At 44.8% G+C, this 22,044-nt stretch overlaps 1 protein-coding gene across 6 annotated transcripts in view; it reads left to right on the top strand.

The window, feature by feature from the left end:
* The window catches only part of gstcd (glutathione S-transferase, C-terminal domain containing), a 59,694-nt gene that overhangs the window by 22,304 nt on the left and 15,346 nt on the right, over positions 1-22,044 (top strand). For all 6 annotated transcript variants that reach the window (XR_011675699.1, XR_011675698.1, XM_071407718.1 and 3 more), the window contains 3 exons: positions 15,374-15,489; positions 15,875-15,919; positions 16,455-16,583. Coding sequence is in view for 4 of the 6 variants with exons in the window: in XM_071407718.1 (XP_071263819.1) it covers positions 15,374-15,489; positions 15,875-15,919; positions 16,455-16,583 (290 nt within the window). In the remaining 2 variants the exon portion in view is untranslated. The remainder of the gene's footprint in view (positions 1-15,373; positions 15,490-15,874; positions 15,920-16,454; positions 16,584-22,044) is intronic.

The following is a 22,044-nucleotide window of genomic DNA, read 5'->3' as shown; positions in this document are numbered from 1 at the left end:
GCAAAGATAACACTGCTAAAGGACACCAATGAGAAGAAGAGACTTGCTTGGGCCAAGAGACACAAGCGATGGACATTAGACCGGTGGAAATCTGTCCTTTTGGTCTGATGAGTCCAAATTTTAGTTTTTGGTTCCAACCGCTGCATCTTTGAGACTCAGAGTACGAGAACGGATGATCTCCGCATGTGTGGTTCCCACCGTGAAGCATGGAGGAGGAGGTGTGATGGTGTGGGGGTGCTTTGTTGGTGACACTGTCAGTGATTTATTTAGAATTTAAGGCACACTTAACCAGCATGGCTACCACAGCATTCTGCAGCGATACGCCATCCCATCTGGTTTGCGCTTAGTGGGACTATCATTTGTTTTTCAACAGGACAATGACCCAACACACCTCCAGGCTGTGTAAGGGCTATTTGACCAAGAAAAAGAGTGATGGAGTGCTACATCAGATGACCTGTCCTCCACAATCACCCAACCTCAACCCAATTGAGATGGTTTGGGATGAGTTGGACTGCAGAGTGAAGGAAAAACGTGTGCTCAGCATATGTGGGAACTCCTTCAACACGGTTGGAAAAGCATTCCCCATGAAGCTGGTTGAGAGAATTTCAAATGTGCAAAGCTGTCATCAAGGAAAAAGATGGCCACTGAATAATCTAAAACATATTTTGATTTGTTTAACACTTTTTTTGGTTACTACATGATTCCATATGTGTTATTTCATAGTTTTGATGTTGTCACTATTATTCTACAATGTAGAAAATAGTAAAAAAATAAAGGAAAACCCTTGAATGAGTAGGTGTGTCCAAACTTTCGACTGGTGCTGTAGCTTTAAAGGGATAGTGTGAGATTTGGGAAATTTAGCCCTTTTTTGCTTACCCAGACTTCGATGAACTTAAAGATACAATTTTTATGTCTGCGTGCAGTTTGAAGGAAGTTTTGCAAGGCATTGCTAACTTGCGTTAGCAAAATGACTGGAAGTTTACCGGCACAGCTAGCTTCAACTTCCTTCAAACTGGACACAGAGACATAAAAATGAGATGGCTATGGAAATAAATGCCACCAGTCTGTGGACATTTCTCCAAGGCCCAACTCAAGCCAGGCAGTTGTCAGGATTCCATCCCTAGTGGAATCCCAATGCAAGCTTGAGTAGGCCTACGTGTCTGGTGGAGGCCTAATGCCACACAAAAGAGTACTACTGGAGCCGCCTGTTTGAGGTAAAGCTGATTCACTCAAGAAATGCCGTTGTTTAAGACTCTTATCCCTTGGTAACTGTAGCAACAGTTTACCTTATTTATGTTGCTTACATTATTTATGTCACAGACCAGCAGGAGGGGTTTGTGTGAGTTCAGCAGGTTCACAGTATGGCACACTGCAGCAAGAAAGTGTGTGTATGTGTGTGAAAGCGAGAGAGTGAAAAAGAGTGAGGGGAGCATGTTTTCTGTCTCCTCTTGTCAATCTCTCTCTACCCACCCCTATCCCTCTCTCCACTCTCTCTACCCTTCTCTCTCTCTCTACCCCTCGCTCTCTCCTCTCTCAACCCCTCTCTCTCTCCTCTCTCTCTTGCTCTCTACTCTCTCTCTACCCCTCTTACTCTCTCTCTCTTCTCTCTCTACCCTTCGCTCTCTCCCTATCTCTCTCTCCTCTCTCTGTCTCTTGCTCTCTACTCTCTCTCTACTCTCTCTCTACCCCTCTCTCTCTCTCCTTCCCTCCTCTAGCAGCCCACATACGCTGCTCTGACACACTGTGCCAACCACTCTGTATTATTACTCCTTGTCTCGATGCTGTGCTTGCTCTCCCCTCCTAACTGGCGTCAGCAGTGTCGGAGCGACTTCTCTCACTCCCTTCATCTCTCACCCCTCCACAAACTGGTATCGTCTCTAGCATTCCTCACATTATTTAACAGGGTTAAACTTACAGCGTTGTTATTGTGAATCGCATAGATGGGCAAGAAGAACAATGCAACAGGTGATGTGTGGGCTCCCGAGTGGCGCAGTGGTCTAAGACACTGCATCTCAGTGCAAGAGGTGTCATTGCAGTCCCTGGTTTGAATCCAGGCTGCATCACATCCGGCTGTGATTGGGAGTCCCATAGGGCGGCGCACAATTGTCCCAGCGTCGTCCGGGTTTGACCGGGGTAGGCCGTCATTGTAAATAAGAATTTGTTCTTAACTGACTTGCCTAGTTAAATAAAGGTTACATTTAAAAAATGTATTGGGTTCAAACAATGTGATGTGTGTTGAATGTCTTGGGTTCGAACAGAAGGGCAAGAAGAACAATGCAACAGGTGATGTGTGTTGAATGTCTTGGGATCAAACAGACGTGGTGCTAAATTGCAAAGGCTCTATGACAGTGTTTTACGGTTTCAAAAACGTGGTTAGATGGGTTTTTGCGGTTGAGGGGTTGCTGGCGCCCCCATACTCGGCACAGTAAAGAGGCTAGAACAATAGGCTGTGTGTGGATGTTCTCTCATTCATGTTTGAGGTGTGTGTGTGTGTTATATCCACACCTTCACTTCCCCTTGATGAGTTTGGTCTTCCTTCACGCCTCCACACTGCTGTCCCGACGAGGCACCGATAGGGGTGTGTTGTCACAAGGTGTGTGTGTGTGTGTGTGTGTGTGTGTGTAAATGGATACCTGTTGGTTTGGTCTAGGAGTGTGAAACAGGTCTACATCTGCATGCGGCTCAGTGGATCTGAAAACAAACAGATGTCACTTCTCCATGGAGCTACTAGAGCCTTCGTCTCCATAACAGCAACAGGCGTGAAAGGTGATTGGCTACACAGCTTCAGTTTGGATAGAACATTCTCTAACTAAGGAACTTCCTTTTCAGGAAGTTGGCTGGTTTCCTTCTGTTGCACTGAGAATTAATGTTGGCAGCCATTTTGTTTCCAACAGAAACCAGTTGAGAAAGATGGCAACTCATTTATGGTTGGAGGAGGTGCAAGAAGAAAACTGAGTAATGGCGTTTCCTTTTAATGTTCTCCTCTTTTGTATGCTGGCGACACATTGTAATGGAATACTGATTCATCCAAATCCCCTTCTATAATTATTGAAAGGGCACCATGTAGCATTTGTGACCAATCGGCCATTATCCCCGGCTGGCTTGCCTTAAAAACAAATTATATTCAGACGTCCCCGAGACATTTGGAAATGTAGGTTCCTAATAAGGAAATCGGTCGATATCCAGACAAAGTGGCTCATTCCCTGGTATCAAATGTGGGTGCTAAAGGACTAATGAATTCAGGCAGAGAGAGGGAGAGCAAAGAGAGGGAGAGAGCATGACGGGAGGTAGAATAGAAGGGGCCTGCCAGAGTGACCCCCCCCACCCAGACTTCAGGGACAGAGGGGAGAGATGGAGAGAGCCAGGTCTGAGCAACTTTTTCTTCCTAAAGCTCACTCCGTCTTTGTCTGTCTTTGACTTTGGGCAACCATGTCTCCTCCTGATGGGTGGTTTAATGACCGCGGTGGCAGAATCCCTTTATCTCTCCAAGCAGAGGGGCTCTGGATCTAGCAGCCCTGCCATGGCCTTTCCCGTCTGAGATCCAGCCAGCGGAGGGAGGGGAGGAGGACAGGGTCTGGAGCCCAGCCAGCTTTCTCTGATCCTGGGGTTAGAGCTTAGCTCAGCACAGCCTCCACCGGCTGCCTGGGGTTTTCGGGAATTTCCCAAAGGTTACTGGCCAAAAGACAATGACATGGTCTCTATGAAGACTGCAGCATCGTGCCACTTACTCATTGACTGACATCTAGGGCGATGAAGAACAGAGCCAAAGATGACTAAAGGATGAATGTACCCCAAACAAAACACACTGGGGGTTACTGTAGTAAAGCTGACAGGATCTGTGGGTAATGACGACGTCTTTCCCAGGTTTGGGTGGCCATTGATGGGATGAAGGGTTTTATTTAATGAGTTTTATCTATTGAGTTTATTTATAGAGTTGAATTGAGCAGGGACAATGTACAACAAAAACAGCCTCAGTAAACTTGAGAAAATATACATTGTTCCAGATTTAGCCAGCAGCTCATTTAAGTTTTGGATGATTAGCTGTTAGTGAGAGTGTTGTTTGGAACAGATGGGATGGTGTAAATAATTGTTTTATTTTATTATTTTGACGTCTCATCTCAAGAGCATATCTTCGATTTCTCAACTCGCCCTTCAATCCAGTCTTGTTATCCTTTAGTCTTTTGTAATCTTGCTCATGAAGAAGCGATATCAATGAATGTTTTAAGTGCAATCACTTTTTCCATATTTTAATTGTATGTCACAGATTTTGACATTTTCTTGTGTTTTAACAAGACATTTGTGATTCCCAAAATATTGTTTTGCCACCTACACAGTCAGGGACACAGAGGATCTGTTTTCCTACACTTGTGTAGATTGTAAAATGTTTATTTTTAACGGTGCCATTGGCCAAAGCTGAACTAAACCGTGTATGTTTTGACAGACATTCCAAAGCTGTTGAGCGATGCGTGGTGAGAAGTTATTTCCCCTGGTCTTTTACTTCATTTACCTTTTTGTTTTCTTGTCACCACTTTCTCATCCTACTACATTGAAAGGTTTCACTGACTGAAGCATATGTGCAAAGGAAACGTTTCCGATGACAACTTGTCAACAGTTTTAGCTTTTCCGAGCAGGAATGATCATCTTTTCTGACTGTGCTCATCCATGTTTAAGAGTGTAAATGTGTGGTTCTCGAAACCAGTACAACAGTTAACAGGGTCTTTACCCGTTGGCTAAATCATAGCTGATACTTACATTGTTATTTATTGGTTGGCGTTAAGCAGTTTCACATGCCTCAGAAGCTCAGGTGCAGTTAAGGTCTGTGGGTTTGTGGCTTCCCATAGTGGACTTCCCATTGCTACAGTATCTATCTTCAGCATGTATCTACAGTATGTACTGAATCACCACAACACCCATTATGGTGTCCCTCAGACTAGGGGTTTCTGGGAATTTATGTCTGTAATTCTTGTTAAAACATCTCACTTTCCCAGAGGAATGCTGTGAAAACGTTGATCTGCACGACTATTGATTGCTGTGCTACGATCTGTGGGTTTGTGACTGTCCGTAGTCAGATTTCCACATCTACAATATCTACTGGACTGTATCACCACTACACATTATGGTGTCCCTCATAGTGTAGTGCTTTCAGAATGTCTGTGATTCTGGTTAAAACATCACACTTTCCCAGAGGAGTGCTGTGAAAACGTACTTCCTCGCCGCCGTAGATTGCCGTCAACACACCCTCGAGATTGACCGAGTTAGTTTTTCTTTTTGTCTTCTTGGTTCATAGACTCTGCTAATGACAACCATATGGTTGTAAGTAAGTGAGAATCTTCGCTCCCGTGGGTAGCTTTTTTACCGTGACAAACACAATTTATTTAACCTTTATTTCGACATGCAGTTATGCTGAGACCAAGGCCTCTTTCTCAGGTGAGTCCTGCATACACATCAATATACAATATACACATCAATAATACACATCAATATTCACTCATTTCAAATCTCAAATGGCTGAGGAGTAGAGAGAGGGAAGAGTTTTGTGGGAAGGCCAAGGTAATAATCAGTAGCTGCCAACTAGATATTGTGGCGTCCATTAAAGGAAACATTGGGCGTCTGTCAGGGACTTGTCATATAACGGGGATGTTGAAGGTGTCTTTTAAAAACAGTGCAACTCTCTTTAACAAGTCTTTATCTGTCTCTGCTCAGCTACGGTTATTATTTCTAGAGGCAGCAAGCCCATGCGGCTTCTGCTGCCATCACCACCCAAACTAAACAAACAAGGAAAATATGCCTGGCTGGCTGCTTCGAAATGTAGGGGGGGGATCTTGAATTACAATGAATGGAGATAATTTGGGTGTAATTTTAAGTTTGTATTACATAATTAGACCTAAACTTGGTTGACTTTATACTGGTGTGGGAACAGGGTTTTATGGAGAATGTTTTGTCATAGCGTGTAGGCTAAAGAAATCTAGCAGGCAGTGACTATTCTGTCAGCGATAGTTGTGCTCAAGCTTGTTTTCCACACAATTCACAGAATCATTGTGACTGTTGCGTAAAAGCTTCTGCTCCTTGGATAGCATAGGTCATTATCAAACTTCCTCCAGCAGGCTTTGTATTGTGACATTTTTTTTCTCTGCATCTTTCAAGGAGGCTCTTGCTTGCTTCAGCTCTGGGATGTTTAATAGATGTAAAGTAATTTATTTTGTATCATTGTAGATTTGAGCATGGGCCTGCAACACGGTGTTTGGAAGACAAGCACACCTGTTGCACAAAGACATTGGTCAAGCTACTAGTTGTGAATATACAACGAAACAAGCCTTGGCTTGGCTATTTCAGTTTTTGACTCAAACGTTCTTAAATGGATTATTTCCACCCTTCTCAGGGTTTTCGCTCAGCAATTAGCGTGACAAATTCGCAACGGTCTCTCACAAACACTCTGAATATCCACCCTGATATTTCTCCTGGACTGAGGCCACAATTGGCCAATGCCTTTTAGGAGCAAGTCTGAGGTTTGTTTTAACTGTTGGATTACATGCATGCTGTTCCTGTACGTCTTTTATGAGCAGTCTGTTATTTCCATCACTGCGTTTGCGAATGTGGCTTTTTTACAAGGCGATCGAAACTCCATCTTAATGGCTACGCACGTGTGTCGCTAACAGGCAGGAAATCAATGCAAGGCCTCACCCCGGCTCGTTGAATTCTTCATCCTCGATTTTGGATGAAGCAGTCCCCACTTTACCCCTGTGAAGGCTTGGGCGGAATCCAGATTTTCACATATTACCGTCTTTCTCTCATCCTGGGATTTACTGTATTATCAGCATAGCACACAAGGGGGCGCTAAAAACGCAAGAAAGCCCATTAGGCCTCTTTTACCAGAATGCTAACAAAACTGTCACAAACTAATTGCGAAATCACATAGACGCTTTTAGCTAAATGCTAACGAGCAAAAAAAAGTGAAAACAAACATAAACGAAATGCAAAGACAGGCAAATCCAGCTCATAAAGTTATACAAGCATAGCTAGTAACTACTGAATGTCGTTTTCGGTGAGTGTGGACAATTACAAGTGAAAGTGAACAAGATAGATTGTGCAAATGAACAAAGTTGTGATGCATGCTTTTCTGAAGGAAGAGCAGCATGTGTACATTGAGCAGATGGGAGAAGAATGGAGGAGAAAAAATGGCAGCTGTACAGAACTCACCCAGAGCTCTCTCTGACTTCTGGCAGAAAGCCATTATAAGATATCATTTAGTAGTGAATTGTGTACAAGTGTAACTTCATCACCTCATGTGCGCCGCACAACAGACTCGCCGATAGATGTAGAATGCTATCGCTTTCTCCCGTTGTGCTATTTACAAACAAACACGTGACTGGCTGAACTGTTCTGGGGAACTACAGTAAGCTTCATAATGCTAAATAATGTGACAGGTGAATTGAAGAACACAATCTGCTTTCTCCTAACGTATTGCACAAGTTGACTGCAGGTAATAACTTGGAAAGTAGCTACAAATATTCACACGTATTGAAAAACCTCAAAGAGTAGACTTTTTCCAAATACCCCGGTATATACGGTATACCGCCCAAGCATACCCCTGTGAGCTTTTCAGTTTTTCTGCCTCTGTTAATGTCGGCGTAGTACTCTCTTTTGCTTGTTAGCCTTGACTTAAGTGGTTGTGTGGTGTGAAAAATCTGTTGTAGGGCATTGAGCCTGAAAATGTTTTAAAGGCCTCTCTCTAAACCCTGAAATATCACTTGGCCAACTTGATAGAACAACTTTACACTTTAAAGTGTAATTTTACTCATGGATATAATGTGTGCTTCCTGTCGAACACTGACTTGATCATTAGGCCTCGTGCTTGCAAATAATATATTAAAGGAATATAGCCCATGCTTAGTTTATTTAAAGCTTACTTGGATGTATGCTGCTTTTATGCGATTATATATGGTTGTGCTACATGCTTCCTGTTTTTACATTGACGTGATCAGTGCTGATGAATATGAATAGGCTACGTAGAAGGAATAATATAGCCTATATGCATTGTTAGCCTACTTAAATTATTTATGTATGCATACTTATGTCAGCCCAGTCTGTTTTGTCTTTGAACCAGCATCTTCCTCTCTCTGACGGTAGGGGTGGGAGCACTCATCCAGATCCCTGAGATCTAAACACAGGGCCCCCTAGCGAGGCTACCCACTGTTTATGTTCTGATCAATCTGATAGGGCCCCGTCAGAGTTCCGCTGCATCTCATAGGCCCGTCACAGCGCTGCGGCATCAGAAAAGGAAGAAATAAAGGCTCTGTGCCAGGAAAAAAAGCCAGCAGGGATCCTGCTCGCCTGTCGGTGTGTCAGCCCAGAGGCCGGCCCCGTGGATCCCCAGGCTCGCCTGACTAGCTAACCCCAGCAGGGTGGCCCTACCCCGGACCCGACTGGGGAAGGTGACCCCCCCTGGCATCCATCCAAGGCTAAGAATCCCCTAGGCCTCACTCTGGCTGTCCTCTCTGGCTGCCTGCCCAGTTGTCATTATCACCACCAAGAACAGATCTGTGGCAAAATGGCAAAGTTCTCTTTCTCAAACACACACAACACCAACACCACCAGCAACTCTGTTACTGCTCAGCTAGTCCTCTCACATAGCAGACAGAACTCAGTGTAAGGTTAAACAACAGGGGTCGTCTTTCAGAAAGAAACTCACAATCAGATCCCATCACACTTACCAAACAGGTGTACTAGCTAACCCACTATGTGAGCAGAATTACATCTAGGGTGTCAAGTCAAGTCAATGGGGAGGAAGACAGAGGAATGACTGCATTTCATACAGCAGCAACAATAAACAAAGTGGTGGATCTCTGTGGGTGGCCACTGTCTCTGTGGGTGGCCACACACACACATGCACACACATCCGTCTCCACTTCCTCCGAGCATACGTGACTGACTGTGACCACGCTCCTCTCCGTTGGATGACCTCCATCTTGCTCCACTAGAGGAGAAAGGGTTTATGGGTAGTATGTTGCGGCGACGGTGGCTTCTGGTTGGCTGCCCTTGTCCTCCTTATCTCCTCCACCGTTGTTTTGGCTGCACAACACACTCTGCTCAACAGATTGCTCTATGCTATAGGCTAGCTCCTGTACTAGGCCTTTGACTTATGTTAGTGGCTATAGGCTAGCTCCTGTACTTCAACTTTGACTTATGCTAGTGGCTCTATGCTATAGGCTAGCTCCTGTACTACAACTTTGACTTATGCTAGTGGCTCTAAGCTATAGGCTAGCTCCTGTACTTCAACTTTGACTTATGCTAGTGGCTCTATGCTATAGGCTAGCTCCTGTACTACAACTTTGACTTATGCTAGTGGCTCTAAGCTATAGGCTAGCTCCTGTACTACGACTGACTTACGCTAGTTTAATAATCTGTCTCCTGTCTGTCACTCTGTTTACAATGGAGGCAGTTGTTTCTTTCCCAAAAGCACGTACCTGCCACAAATGCCTCTTCGGTGAGTCTAAATGAGAACGTCTGTTCCGACCGTGAGATTGTGTTTCGCAGTCACCGAAGTGTCTGTTTTTCTTTCGTTGTCTTTTCTTCTGTGCTTGTGTCCATAAGATGGATGATAATGATAGAGATGAAGTCGGGGGTAGAATGTGGGATGTGGTCCACCTGTCACACAGGTGTCGGCTTTGGCTTGTTTTGAGCCCTCGCCTGATGACAGTCGCAGGCTGTTGATGATATACTACACTGTTGTTGCTGCGGCTGGTTTATAAATTGGCTCTGAATTTTAAACCAAATAGGAATGTAGCTGTGGGGGGAGTGCATAAATCAATATGTAGATTGTCCTCCTTTCACTCCACAATCCCTCCTGAATTACAAGGAAGATGGTTGAGTAACCTACCGTTGTTTTCAAGATCCACCATATTATTAGGGCTTCTACTAAACCACCTTGCATAGACAGAGAATCCAGAAACGACAGTATTTTACAGTCCAGACATGTTTTCACTTTGGAGGTTCCCTCAACCTAATAACCTGGCAACCCCAACCCAACCTGGCAACCCCAACCCAACCTGACAACGCCAACCCTACCTGGCAACCGACACCCAATCTTATTTGGCAACATAGTCTGACGTGATGCAGCCCTCAGGTATTCGTTACCTTTGGTTGCCCTCATTCAGATTTAAGCAGCATGAATCATCATAGTTATGCAGCAGGCTTGGATCTGTAGTCAACATAAAGCCTGCATACATTCCTATTGTCTGCTAGGGGGGTTAGTACATGGGAATTTCATATAACATGTACTGGCTGACCAAACCTATACTTCCACAGTATTAGCAGAGCTCTCCTTGCAAGGCAGTAGCAGTAATCAGTATTGTGTCATATTTTGTGTCAATGCAATGTTTTTCTCTGACTAGGCTATGAGTAAATCCTTTGCAACAAAACAGGTAGCTCAGATCACACCTGCTATTACAGCTGATTTATACCAGTATTATTTATCATCTCAATCGATGGGTTTAATGAGATGCGGTGCCGGGGCCACCCTTTAAAACAGACATTCCTATTCATGAGCTTTCCGGACTTTGAAAGCGAGTTTGTGAGGCTTTTAGTCAAGCTGGGTGTCCAAATCCTGCCCCATTTTTCAGAGCAGACGTAAGAGGCACAGCCTGGCCCTGAGCGTGTGCCAAAACAAGAAACGAGTGAAATGTCTAGCTTTAATTTCAGAGGGGGGAGTTGGAGGAGAGTGTGGGATGGGGTTTGGCTCATTTCATGGGAAAGGAGACGTCTTGGCTGGGTGGACTACAGTCCAGTCCAGCATGTGCACTAATCATGACCTGGTGCAGGCTGGGAAAACGACAGGAAAACAACAATGCGTAATCACACTAAACCAGAACACCAGGAATATTGTATTCTATTTTATTAGAAGCAGTACTTGATTGGATTAATGGCTGAAGACTGTAGGCTATATCAGACAAAGAGTGAATGAATTAACTGATAAGGAATTGCTTGTTTTTTTGGGGAGCACAACCACAAGGGAGAGAGCATTGTAACTACAGGTGTGTAAGGCTATTTTAGCACTTGTTAGTCTTAAGTAGGCAGCCAAGCAACCGCAATTAGTACGAGCAGACGTTGTTTAGTGGTTATTAGATCCGGAAACCTTAAATAAAAACTCCCATTTAAAATTCTCAGAATGGGAATGGGATGCAGCCATGTTGTTACAACCGTCATTATAAATTAATTATACACCCTCTCTGCAGTCTCCAACTCCAGCCAGAATGTTTCAGGTGTGCTCACGCATACCCAAAAAGCCTCTGTCAACAAAGGGATGAAGGAAACCAGGAAAACGCCTGAGGTCCTGGAGAGTTATAAATAGGGCTGGCGCTTCGCCCTTCCCAGGGTGTGTGCGCTTTGCCCTTGAGTCGTTCCACCTCAAAAAGCACTAGAAAGACGATTTCAACACCCACAATCTCAGATTGTTCTGAAATCATTTCTGTAGTTAGAAACTGATAAGATTAGCATTCCTGAAACATTATTTTGTTGAAAGATAAATCAAATTGTCCTATCTGTTTCTAACTACAGAAACCATTTCAGTGCAATCTGAGATGGTGGGATGGATTGAAATGACCCACTTCACACCTTCCCTACGGCCCTCTTCCTAAAACAAACTCAGGAGATCTTCCTGTGCCATACCCTGCCTTACCATACCATACCATGCCTTACCATACCATGCCTTACCATACCCTGCCTTACCATACCCTGCCTTACCATACCCTGCCTTACCTTACCCTGCCTTACCATACCCTGCCTTACCATACCCTGCCTTACCTTACCCTGCCTTACCATACCCTGCCTTACCTTACCTTACCATACCCTGCCTTACCATACCCTGCCTTACCATACCCTGCCTTACCATACCCTGCCTTACCCTGCCTTACCATACCTTACCCTGCCTTACCCTGCCTTACCTTACCCTGCCTTACCTTACCCTGCCTTACCTTACCCTGCCTTACCTTACCCTGCCTTACCTTACCCTGCCTTGCCTTACCTTACCCTGCCTTACCTTACCCTGCCTTACCTTACCCTGCCTTACCTTACCTTACCCTGCCTTACCTTACCTTACCCTGCCTTACCTTACCTTACCCTGCCTTACCTTACCATACCCTGCCTTACCTTACCCTGCCTTACCTTACCCTGCCTTACCTTACCAAACCCTGCCTTACCTTACCATGCCTTGCCTTACCTTGCCTTACCTTACCATACCCTGCCTTACCTTACCTTACCCTGCCTTACCCTGCCTTACCTTACCATACCCTGCCTTACCTTACCCTGCCTTACCTTATCTTACCCTGCCTTACCTTACCTTACCTTACCCTGCCTTACCATAACCTGCCTTACCTTACCCTGCCTTACCTTACCAAACCCTGCCTTACCTTACCATGCCTTACCTTACCTTACCCTGCCTTACCTTACCCTGCCTTACCTTACCTTACCCTGCCTTACCTTACCCTGCCTTACCTTACCCTGCCTTACCATACCCTGCCTTACCTTACCTTACCCTGCCTTGCCTTACCCTGCCTTGCCTTACCCTGCCCTGTTGTCGTAAACTCCATCCGGAGCACTGGGAATCTTGTGGTGTTCCATATCGGAAGTCTCCCCTCCCTGTAACAGAGTAGCATAATCCCCTGTGGGGTTAGAACTGGAGCTGATGATGACAGAGAGTTTACACACACACACACACACACACACACACACAGAGTTCCTGGGAGACATGCCATTGGTGTAACACCGAGTACATGCTGCTGAGTGATAGCACTTGACATCATGCTGATATGATATTACATCTTTCCAGCACTGATAGACATAATAGTGCAGATTGACAGACACTCTGTCCTTAGCCAATCACTTCAGGCTACCAGGTGCACCATGCAACCTAACTGGAGTACCTGTAGTTCAGAGTTAATTAAATAAATGATAGGATTAGTGCTTCCTTACAAGCTGAGGATTTGAAAGGGATATGTCCTTCAAGGTTTTTAATTAACACTTGATTGGGGAGATTAATGGGTAAACTTATAGGAGTTGTTAGGTAATTTCCTCCGGCTGCATAAAGTGTGTGTGTGTGTGTGTGTGTGAATGATCTCGGTGATACGTGCTGACAGTGTAGGAAACCAGCCACAGAACAGTGTAATAGATCAGCCTGTGTGTTTATCTCTCTAAATGAGGAGTTGGACTTGGCTGTGGTTCCTCAAGACCCTTAGCTAATTCGGCTGTAAATAAGGCAAAAACACAGTCACAACTTCATCAGCCAAACTACAGTGTAATAACTACGTTAGTATACACTCACTGCTATTTCATACTATATTTGTCCTACTTGTAAAGTTTTTCGGTTTCTACTCTCATTCTATTCGTGTGAGAACGGTTCGCTGTGTGGAAATTGCTAGGTGTTGCAGAATGGAAATTGCTGGTTGCACAATTACGGCTATTCAGCCAGGGCCATGTGGGTCACTGTCACTCCTCTCTGCTGCAGATGAGAGAAGGATAAAGAAGGATGAAAGACCCAGGTCCAGCTCTCTGTCTGTCCTGGACAATAGCCTCTCTACTTCCGTCTAGTGCTGCCCCCTCTTCATCAACACTTTCATGCTTACAGTGGAGCGGTTGTTGGTGAGCCACGAAATGACCTCTCCTACCATCCCACTCATCCATCCCACAGGCCCGTACCCGAATAGTGGTGATAGAAATGTCTTGTGTAGAGTTAACATGATTCTACATGACAGAGAGGCATGTCTCTTCTACACAATGCATTTTTATCTGAACACTCTGTCGTGTTGAATCCTCCTGAACAGGCCCCAGAGCCACGTCTCTGTTGTCTCTACTCTGTACTCGGCCTCTCATAAAACACTATCATTCATGTCAGCCTTATTGTTGGGCTTTGGCCCCTCGCGTATCTCTCGCACTCACCCTGCCTTCATCTCATCTCTCTGCATTGTACCACTCGTCACGTCCCAGGTTTATCATTCGGCTTTCGGCGCGTTTTGTTTCAGCCGCCATCCCACCGCGCAAGGCAATTGTCAATTAAGACCCCGAAGCGCTCCTCCAATCCGACGGCATAAAAGCGCTCAATAGTAGGCCTCACAGGAGGCCGTGCTATTTAGCCGAGAACAGACGTGGATCTGAATAACTCATCTAAATGAAAAGTTGCTGCTGCTACCTGGTCAATACCACCCCATGGTTTGTGACGTGCTCCTCTCTTTGCTTTTTCCATTCCCTTGTACTCCTGGGAGCCGGTTTAATATGAAGCGGTGCGAGGTAAATAACAATGGCGAGGGCAAGGGCTGTGAAATTCCTTATTTGTATTAGCGTGACGAGAATATAGGCGTACCCCGCCGCTACTGTCGACGCTTCTCTCTCTCAGCCCGCCACCCGGCCTGTGTGTGTGTGCGTCGCCCGTATATCAATTTGCGGAGGCGGCAGTGATCTGGGGAGAGAAGGGAAGGCCACCATTAATGTGTTTCTGATATTCCAGCGGGTATCATAGCATGGCACCGGGGTAAACGAAGCAATCATCACTCAAGATTTATGGGCCAGAAACGGTACCGCAGACGCACGCCACGCTTGGCTCACCGCCGCCAACGAGAGACAGGAGTTGGATGAGGAGGAACACGGGGATAGTGTATTGCGTTAATAACGTACATGCTGTGAGGCTGCATACCACTAAAGTGGCTCTGTTTCTTTGCAGTAGCAGAAAAGTTTCCACTCCATTTTGGCTCTGTCGCTTGTTTTGTTTCACCCTGTTGAATTGTGTTTTGCACTCGGTCGGTAGGAACTGTTGTTGATGAGGGATGATGATGAGTGGCCCTTGTAGCTGGATTACAGCATGTACTGTATCATCATAGCTCTGTGCCTGTAAAACACAGTGTGACAATGTTGTGCACTTCAAAGCAGGAACACATGAAATAGGAACGCTCTCTGGCACTTCTGCGTTCATATGAAGAAAAGAGAGCATCTTCCTGGGTAATAAAAGTTTTTCCTTCCTGAAAGGAAAAGACAGAAAGAAAGGGTAGAAGAAATTTAGCAATTCAAACATGTTTGAATAAGAACAGGAAATATGTCCCACCTGAATTTGACCGTACTGTGACTGGATAATGTTGATTCATCTTCCAGTCAAACATAGAAACTAAGCAAATACTTCTGGTATTGTACAGATATGAAGATGTTGATATTACCATTCCATCCAATACCTTCTTATTTCACTTATATGAGACTTACTTATGTTTGTGAAGGCTCGCGGGTTCGATTCCCGCTGGGGACACCAATATTAAAGCATCTGATGAATGGTATATATTATAATTATATTGCATGAGCACAACGTTCCTTTTTACTGAATCTTCATCTCTGTCTGCAGGGAAGATGTCTGACGTCCGCGCCGCCAGGAAACGGCAGCAGCTGAACAACCTGGTCGCCATGGTGACGGAGCTGGCCCGACCGGGGGACACAGTGGTGGATTTCTGCAGCGGAGGGGTGCGTCCGTCAGTCCTTCGGTCCGTCTCTCTATCCTTCCATCCCTCTCCGTCCGTCTGTCCTCATTAGTCTGTCTGTCAGAAATCAGGATGAAAGGGTGCATTTCTTCTCTTGTCTTCTTTCCCCTCTCTCTTTTTGAAAAGCCTTGTTATTCCATGCACAGACAGACAGACAGGAGGGAGACGGAGTGGAGTGATGAAGGGAGTGTACAGTACACTTCACAGCAGTAGCACTGACTGGGTGGGTAATGGGTCAATATTGGAATGGACAGAGCGGTAGGCCGCTACTGATCACACAACCCCTTTGATGTGCTCGGCTTCTCTTTGAGCCTTGTTTTTTCTCCGTATGTATTTGTCTTGTCTTTTCCCGTGTTGCGTTTCTCCAGGGCCACGTCGGGATCGTTCTGGCTCACACGCTGCCCGACTGCCAGGTAGGTTGAAAGTTGAAACAACTGTCTTGTCTACCAAGTTGAAACTAGCTCGCCATTTGCTCTCATTAGGGTGGCTTGACATAATTCATACGGAGTTACACATTTGTGTTGTGTTTTTCCAGAGAATTTTAGATTTTCGAGCATGTCGTATCTCATTCATGTCTTTGCAAATAACAGTCTTAGTAGGAGAATTTAATTATTTTACACTGTAGAATTTTTCCCCAAAATAAATCTTAGACTTTTAGCCTATAGCTGTCCAGTAAACTATTCATAACCTAGGATGTAAGAGTCAACTAAGAGTAGCGTTAGATTAGCAAATTGAAAGAGGTAATAATATATAAATAAATAATATGCCATTTAGCAGACACTTTTATCCAAAGGGAATTAGTCATGCGTGCATACATTTTGTACGTATGGGTGGTCCCGGGAATCCATTTGTTTTGCCGTAACAAGAGCAATGCTCTACCAACTGAGCAACAGAGGACCAGAGTTGATTAGCTAAATGTAAGAGGTAATCTTGTATGGTTAACTGTAGGTGATCCTGATAGAGAACAAGGAGGAGTCTCTGGTTAGGGGGAAGGTGAGGAGTGCTGAACTGGGCCTGACCAACATAGGCTTCATCCATGCCAACCTGGACTACTTCACTGGACCCTTCCACATAGGGGTGAGTACAGATGAATATTATATTAGAACTTGTTTTTGATATCATTTAATATGGTCATTTAACAGATGCTTTTGTCTAAAGGAACTTACAGGACTGTCGACATTGACAGTGGCACGTACATGCAGTTTGTGAGTCCTATAAGGAAATCAAACCCACAACAAGGTGTTGCCAGAACTATGCTAGTCTAACCCACTGAGACATTCATATTCACTACACAGACATTAATATAGAAGCTCATTCCATCTCTTTTACTTGACGTACTTACTGTACACCATGAGACTTACTACTGTCAAAGACAGCTTAACAAACGGTTTGATTTCACAAGTACTTCTAGATGGCTCATCTTCTCAAGTTGTCAATGTGACACTTGAAGACTCAGTTTGCACACGAAAGGAATCGTCCTCATTCTTGCTGCTCTCAAAGTGTCTTATCTACATTGTCACAGAGTGAGCAGCATGATTCCTTTTTTGTTCAGTTATGGATTTAGAATGATTTCCCAGAACTGGAACTTATTTTGCTATAAGTTTAGCCCACATACGTATGTTTGATTGTTTGAGAGGAAACAAATGACATTTCCTTAGAAATACTTTTTACTGCTTATTTTGGTAACTTCAACTCTCCAGTTGATTATAATTGGGACCTTGTCCTTCCCTTCTCTGAGGATTTTATCAGAAGAACATTACGACCAAGCTTTTCAGTGCTCCATTTTCATTAGAAGTATCTCTTTCTCCCCCGCCTCCTCCTCTTCCTCCAATACTTTGAAAAGAAAACACATTTTCCTTTTAATTGCTTACTTTGCAGAGCGTTGAAGTGGAGTGAAAACAAACTCCCTGCCAAAAGATGTAGGAGCAATATGTGCTATTCAGGCAGAGGTTAGAAGGAATAACCGTTTGGAAGAGTAAATGTTTATCATAAAGGCAAAATGTTTCAACTCCCCAGCTATTTGCACTGTTTATTACATTGACCTCTCATTTTGACCACATGAATCATCTGACTCCGCTAGTTGACTCGTTTGCATCTGTATCAGCCAGTATGTGTGTGTGTGTTTTGTGGCTCGTTCACACACAAGTCTCCTTTGCTGTGCTAGATAATTGTGGTGGTGGTTTATTTCACTCAGCGAGCCGCTGCTACCGCAGTTCTAAGTTACTTGCTCTCTCCTCTCTCTCCTCCACACAGAGTCTGTGGGCCAGATGAGATTAGAGCCTAGAACTTACACTGTGTGTGTGTATGTGTGTGTTTGTGTGTGTGTGTGTGTGTGTCTCCCGCAGTGTATTTCAATTCCTCTCCTCTCCTGCCAGAATCGAATAAAAGCCCACGTTCATCAGCGGCACTCTAACGACCTGAACTGCCTAATTAGTCCCAAATTAAATGAGTTGTCGTTAATTACGCTATTATCAGGTCTATTTTGATCTGCTTGTGTTGGTTGTTGGCCACAGAACAGGTGCTTGTTTGATTTAGGAATTCATTAGCTTGGTTCAACCAGCTTGGATGCTAACTTCCCCATTGTGTCACTTCACTCATCACGGTGAGGTCAGAGTTCAGTCAGGGTTAACCAGGGCAGGAAGTAACCTCTCTCGCCCCAAATGAACTGTAAGGCCTGAGTGTGTATTAAACCTAGATGCTAAATGTTGGTGTTAATCATGTATTTATTTGATAGGGACAGATACATTGAAAACATTCACCTTTAACTATCAAGTGTCAGATCATCGTTCATAATAATTGATTGGTAAACTAAACTGTCTATTATGTTATATTACAGTATATGATGTCTCTAAAATATGTGAAACATAATGTTTAAATCTAAATGTAAAACATGTTATGGCCGTCTCTCCTTCCAGTACATTATGTTACTAGGTGTTCAGACAGAGTGAGTCATCATAGCTGAGATTCAGACTAGAATCTGGACTGTACTTCAGGCTTGCTGCTTCTCCCTGCTTCCCCCAGGCTGAGGTCCAGGGGGTTTATATTTGTCTATCAGTCCCTCCCTAAAAGAGGTCAAACATGATGTTGAAGGTAGACTCTGTGATATGACGTAGATGCAGAAAGAAACAGCGTAGTGGGTGAATTTCCACAACTAAGAGCGTTGAAGGAAAGGCTCAACTTCTCCCCTGTGAATGTGTGAAGCGAACGCGTGCACTTGTGCAGATACTGTTTGTGAGCGAAGTCTTGCATCTCGCTCATCTCAGTATCTGCGGTGATACCTTTTTAAAACAAAATGTAAAACGTATTCTATGTCCATCTATTCTCCCAGGTATATTATGTTACGAGGTGTTCAGACAGTGAGTCATCGTAGTGAGTTTCAGACTAGACAGACATTGTGCTGAAGGCTTCCTCCTCTAATCTCTCTGTCTGTGACACCAATAGAAGGTACACTACATGACCAAAAGTATGTGGACACCTCCTTGTCGAACATCTCATTCCAAAATCATGGGCATTAATATGGAGTTGGTCCCCCCTTTGCTGCTATAACAGCCTCCACTCTTCTGTGAAAGCTTTCCACTTGATGTTGGGACATTGCTGCGGGGACTTGCTTCCATTCAGCCACAAGAACATTAGTGAGGTCGGGCATTGATGTTGGGCGATAAGGCCTGGATCACAGTCGGTGTTCCAATTCATCCCAAAAGTGTTTGATGGGGTTGAGGTCAGGGCCAGTCAAGTTCTTCCACACCGATCTCGACAAACCATTTCGATATGGACCTCACTTTATGCACAGTGGCATTGTCATGCTGAAACAGTAAAGGGCCTTCTTCAAACTGTTGCCACAAAGTTGGAAGCACAGAATGGTCTAGAATGTCATTGTATGCTGTAGCGTTAAGATTTCCCTTCACTGGAACTAAGGGGCCTTGCCCAAACCATAAAAAACAGCCCCAGACCATTATTCCTCCTCCACCAAACTTTACAGTTGGCATTATGCATTGTGGCAGAAAGCATTCTCCTGGCATCCGCCAAATACAGATTTGTCTGTCAGACTACCAGATGGTGAGGCGTGATTAATCACTCCAGAGAATGCGTTTCCACTGCTCCAGAGTCCAATGGCGATGAGCTTTCCACCACTACAGCCAGCGCTTAGCATTGCGCATGGGGATCTTAGGCTTGTGTGCAGCTGCTCGGCCATGGAAACCCATTTCATGAAGCTCCCTACAAACAGTTATTGTGCTGACGTTGCTTCCAGAGGCAATTTGGAACTCGGTAGTGAGTGTTGCAACCGATGACAGACCATTTCTACTCGCTACGCGCTTCAGCACTCGGTCCCGTTCTGTGAGCTTGTGTGGCCTACCACTTTGCGGCTGAGCTGTTGTTGCTCCTAGACGTTTACACTTCACAATAACAGCACTTTCAGTTGACCGGGGCAGCTCTAGCATGGCAGAAATTTGACGGACTGAGTTGTTGGAAAGGTGACATCCTATGGCGGTGCAAACAATGAAAGTCACTGAGCTCTTCAGTAAGGCCATTATACTACCAATGTTTGTATATGGAGATTGCATGGCTGTGTGCTTGATTTTACACCTGTCAGCAACAGGTGTGGCTGAAATAACTGAATGCAGTAATTTGAAGGGTTGTCCACATACTTTTGTATATAGTGTATATGGTGCTGAAATGTTCCTCCTCCCATCTCTCTGTCTGTGGCACCAATAGAAGGTATATTTATACCTGCTGTTATTAGAACTAGGGCCTAACTACAGGTCCAGACCAGCCACTTCATGGAGACCCGCTCCACAGCAATGTACTCTCCACAGTACTGTGTGGGTTGGGGAGTGTGTTTGGTATCTACTGTTGTCAGGGAATGTTTTTCTACACACTCACACACACACACAGGTGGAGAGACCTTTAGCAAGTGGTTATGCATTAAGGAGAAAGATTTATTGAGAAACAATTCCCTTGGTTTTGTGCAGAGGAGTTTAAACTTTTTAATAGCCCAGAGTTTCTAACACATTATCTGTGTGGACTCAGCCATGTAGTGTGTGTACGTGCGTGTGCACCTGTCCGTGGTGTGAATGCACGGCATATTATTTAGTGCTGTCAGTTAGTGCCCACTCCCTCACCCCCAGGTGCAGCCCATCATGCTGAATAATCCCAGTATGTATTATACATGACTCCATTTATAGCCCTAGATAGTCATTTACTCAGGCTAATTATGTTGTTCCCTATTCTTAGCCATGGAGGCGTGCTCTCTCATTTTGGAAGAGCAAGGCGTGTGCCAGGCCAGGTGTGTAATCAGTTTGGCATCAGAGCTGCGCTGTTGGAGACGAGGGTTTGTCCTCCATAGATCTCATCTCATAGAATATCCACCAGTGTATCCCTCCTCTCCTTGTACTAGAGTGATGGCTGAGGCCTACACCTCACCACCACTCCTCTCCTTGTACTAGAGTGATGGCTGAGGCCTACACCTCACCACCACTCCTCTCCTTGTACTAGAGTGATGGCTGAGGCCTACACCTCACCACCACTCCTCTCCTTGTACTAGAGTGATGGCTGAGGCCTACACCTCACCACCACTCCTCTCCTTGTACTAGAGTGATGGCTGAGGCCTACACCTCACCACCACTCCTCTCCTTGTACTAGTGTGATGGCTGAGGCCTACACCTCACCACCACTCCTCTCCTTGGGGAAAACATTGAGCCAGGTCCTCAGAGGAACAGGAGTAGTGGAGCGTAACGTCTGGATACTGCTGAGAAAATCTGATCTGGAGCTGCGTCAGTTTTCAGTGTTGTCCCTTTATCTTCCCTTTCTCTTTCTCGCTCTCTCTCTTTTCTCTTTCGCTCCCTCTTCTGGCCTCTATCGCATTATTATTTTATCTTTCTCACTTCATTCTCTCTCCTCTTTCACTCTCTGCTTTCTCTCCCTCTCTATCTCTCCCACCACTCTCTCTCTCTCTTCCCCCCCTCTCTCCCTCCCTAGCCCTCTCCACCCAGCAGGGGTAGATGAGTTTTAGGGTCTGAGTAGACTAGAACAGTGGGAGTCAAAGCAAAGCTGCTCTGTGCGGTAGGTACTATAGGTAGGTTATCTCTGCTCATCACTGACAGAGCCCCCTATAGCCCTGACAAGTACATCATTTATGATACAATATTTGATAAGAGTGCAAATGATCCACAATGTGTAGAAAGTAATACCGGGGAAAAATGTTAATTCAATACCAGAGGTAATAAGCACCGATGCACACGGGGTGTGATATATTGCCGTGGTTAACCGTGAAGTGTTTTTCACACTGAGACTGTGTGTGTGTGTGTGTGGACCAGGGTGTATGAGCTGTGAATAATGAGTTTCAGAGCTCATATTTCAGCCCACTGTCTGTTGTTATTCATTATGAAGAGAAGTTGTACTCATGCAAAGATGAGAGGGGGAACAAAAATATTGTGGACCAGAATCTTCTATAAGATCTCTTCCCACCCCCCAAAAGACGGGTGAGACTAATAAAGAGTGCTTTTTTCCAAACAATCCTCAATCCTTTATCGGCTCGCAT

The sequence above is a fragment of the Salvelinus alpinus genome, chromosome 6, assembly GCF_045679555.1.
Source record: "Salvelinus alpinus chromosome 6, SLU_Salpinus.1, whole genome shotgun sequence".
In the NCBI taxonomy this organism is placed as follows: domain Eukaryota; kingdom Metazoa; phylum Chordata; class Actinopteri; order Salmoniformes; family Salmonidae; genus Salvelinus; species Salvelinus alpinus.
The sequence above is the reverse complement of the archived record's forward strand: the minus strand, read 5'-3'. Positions and strand labels throughout refer to the sequence as shown.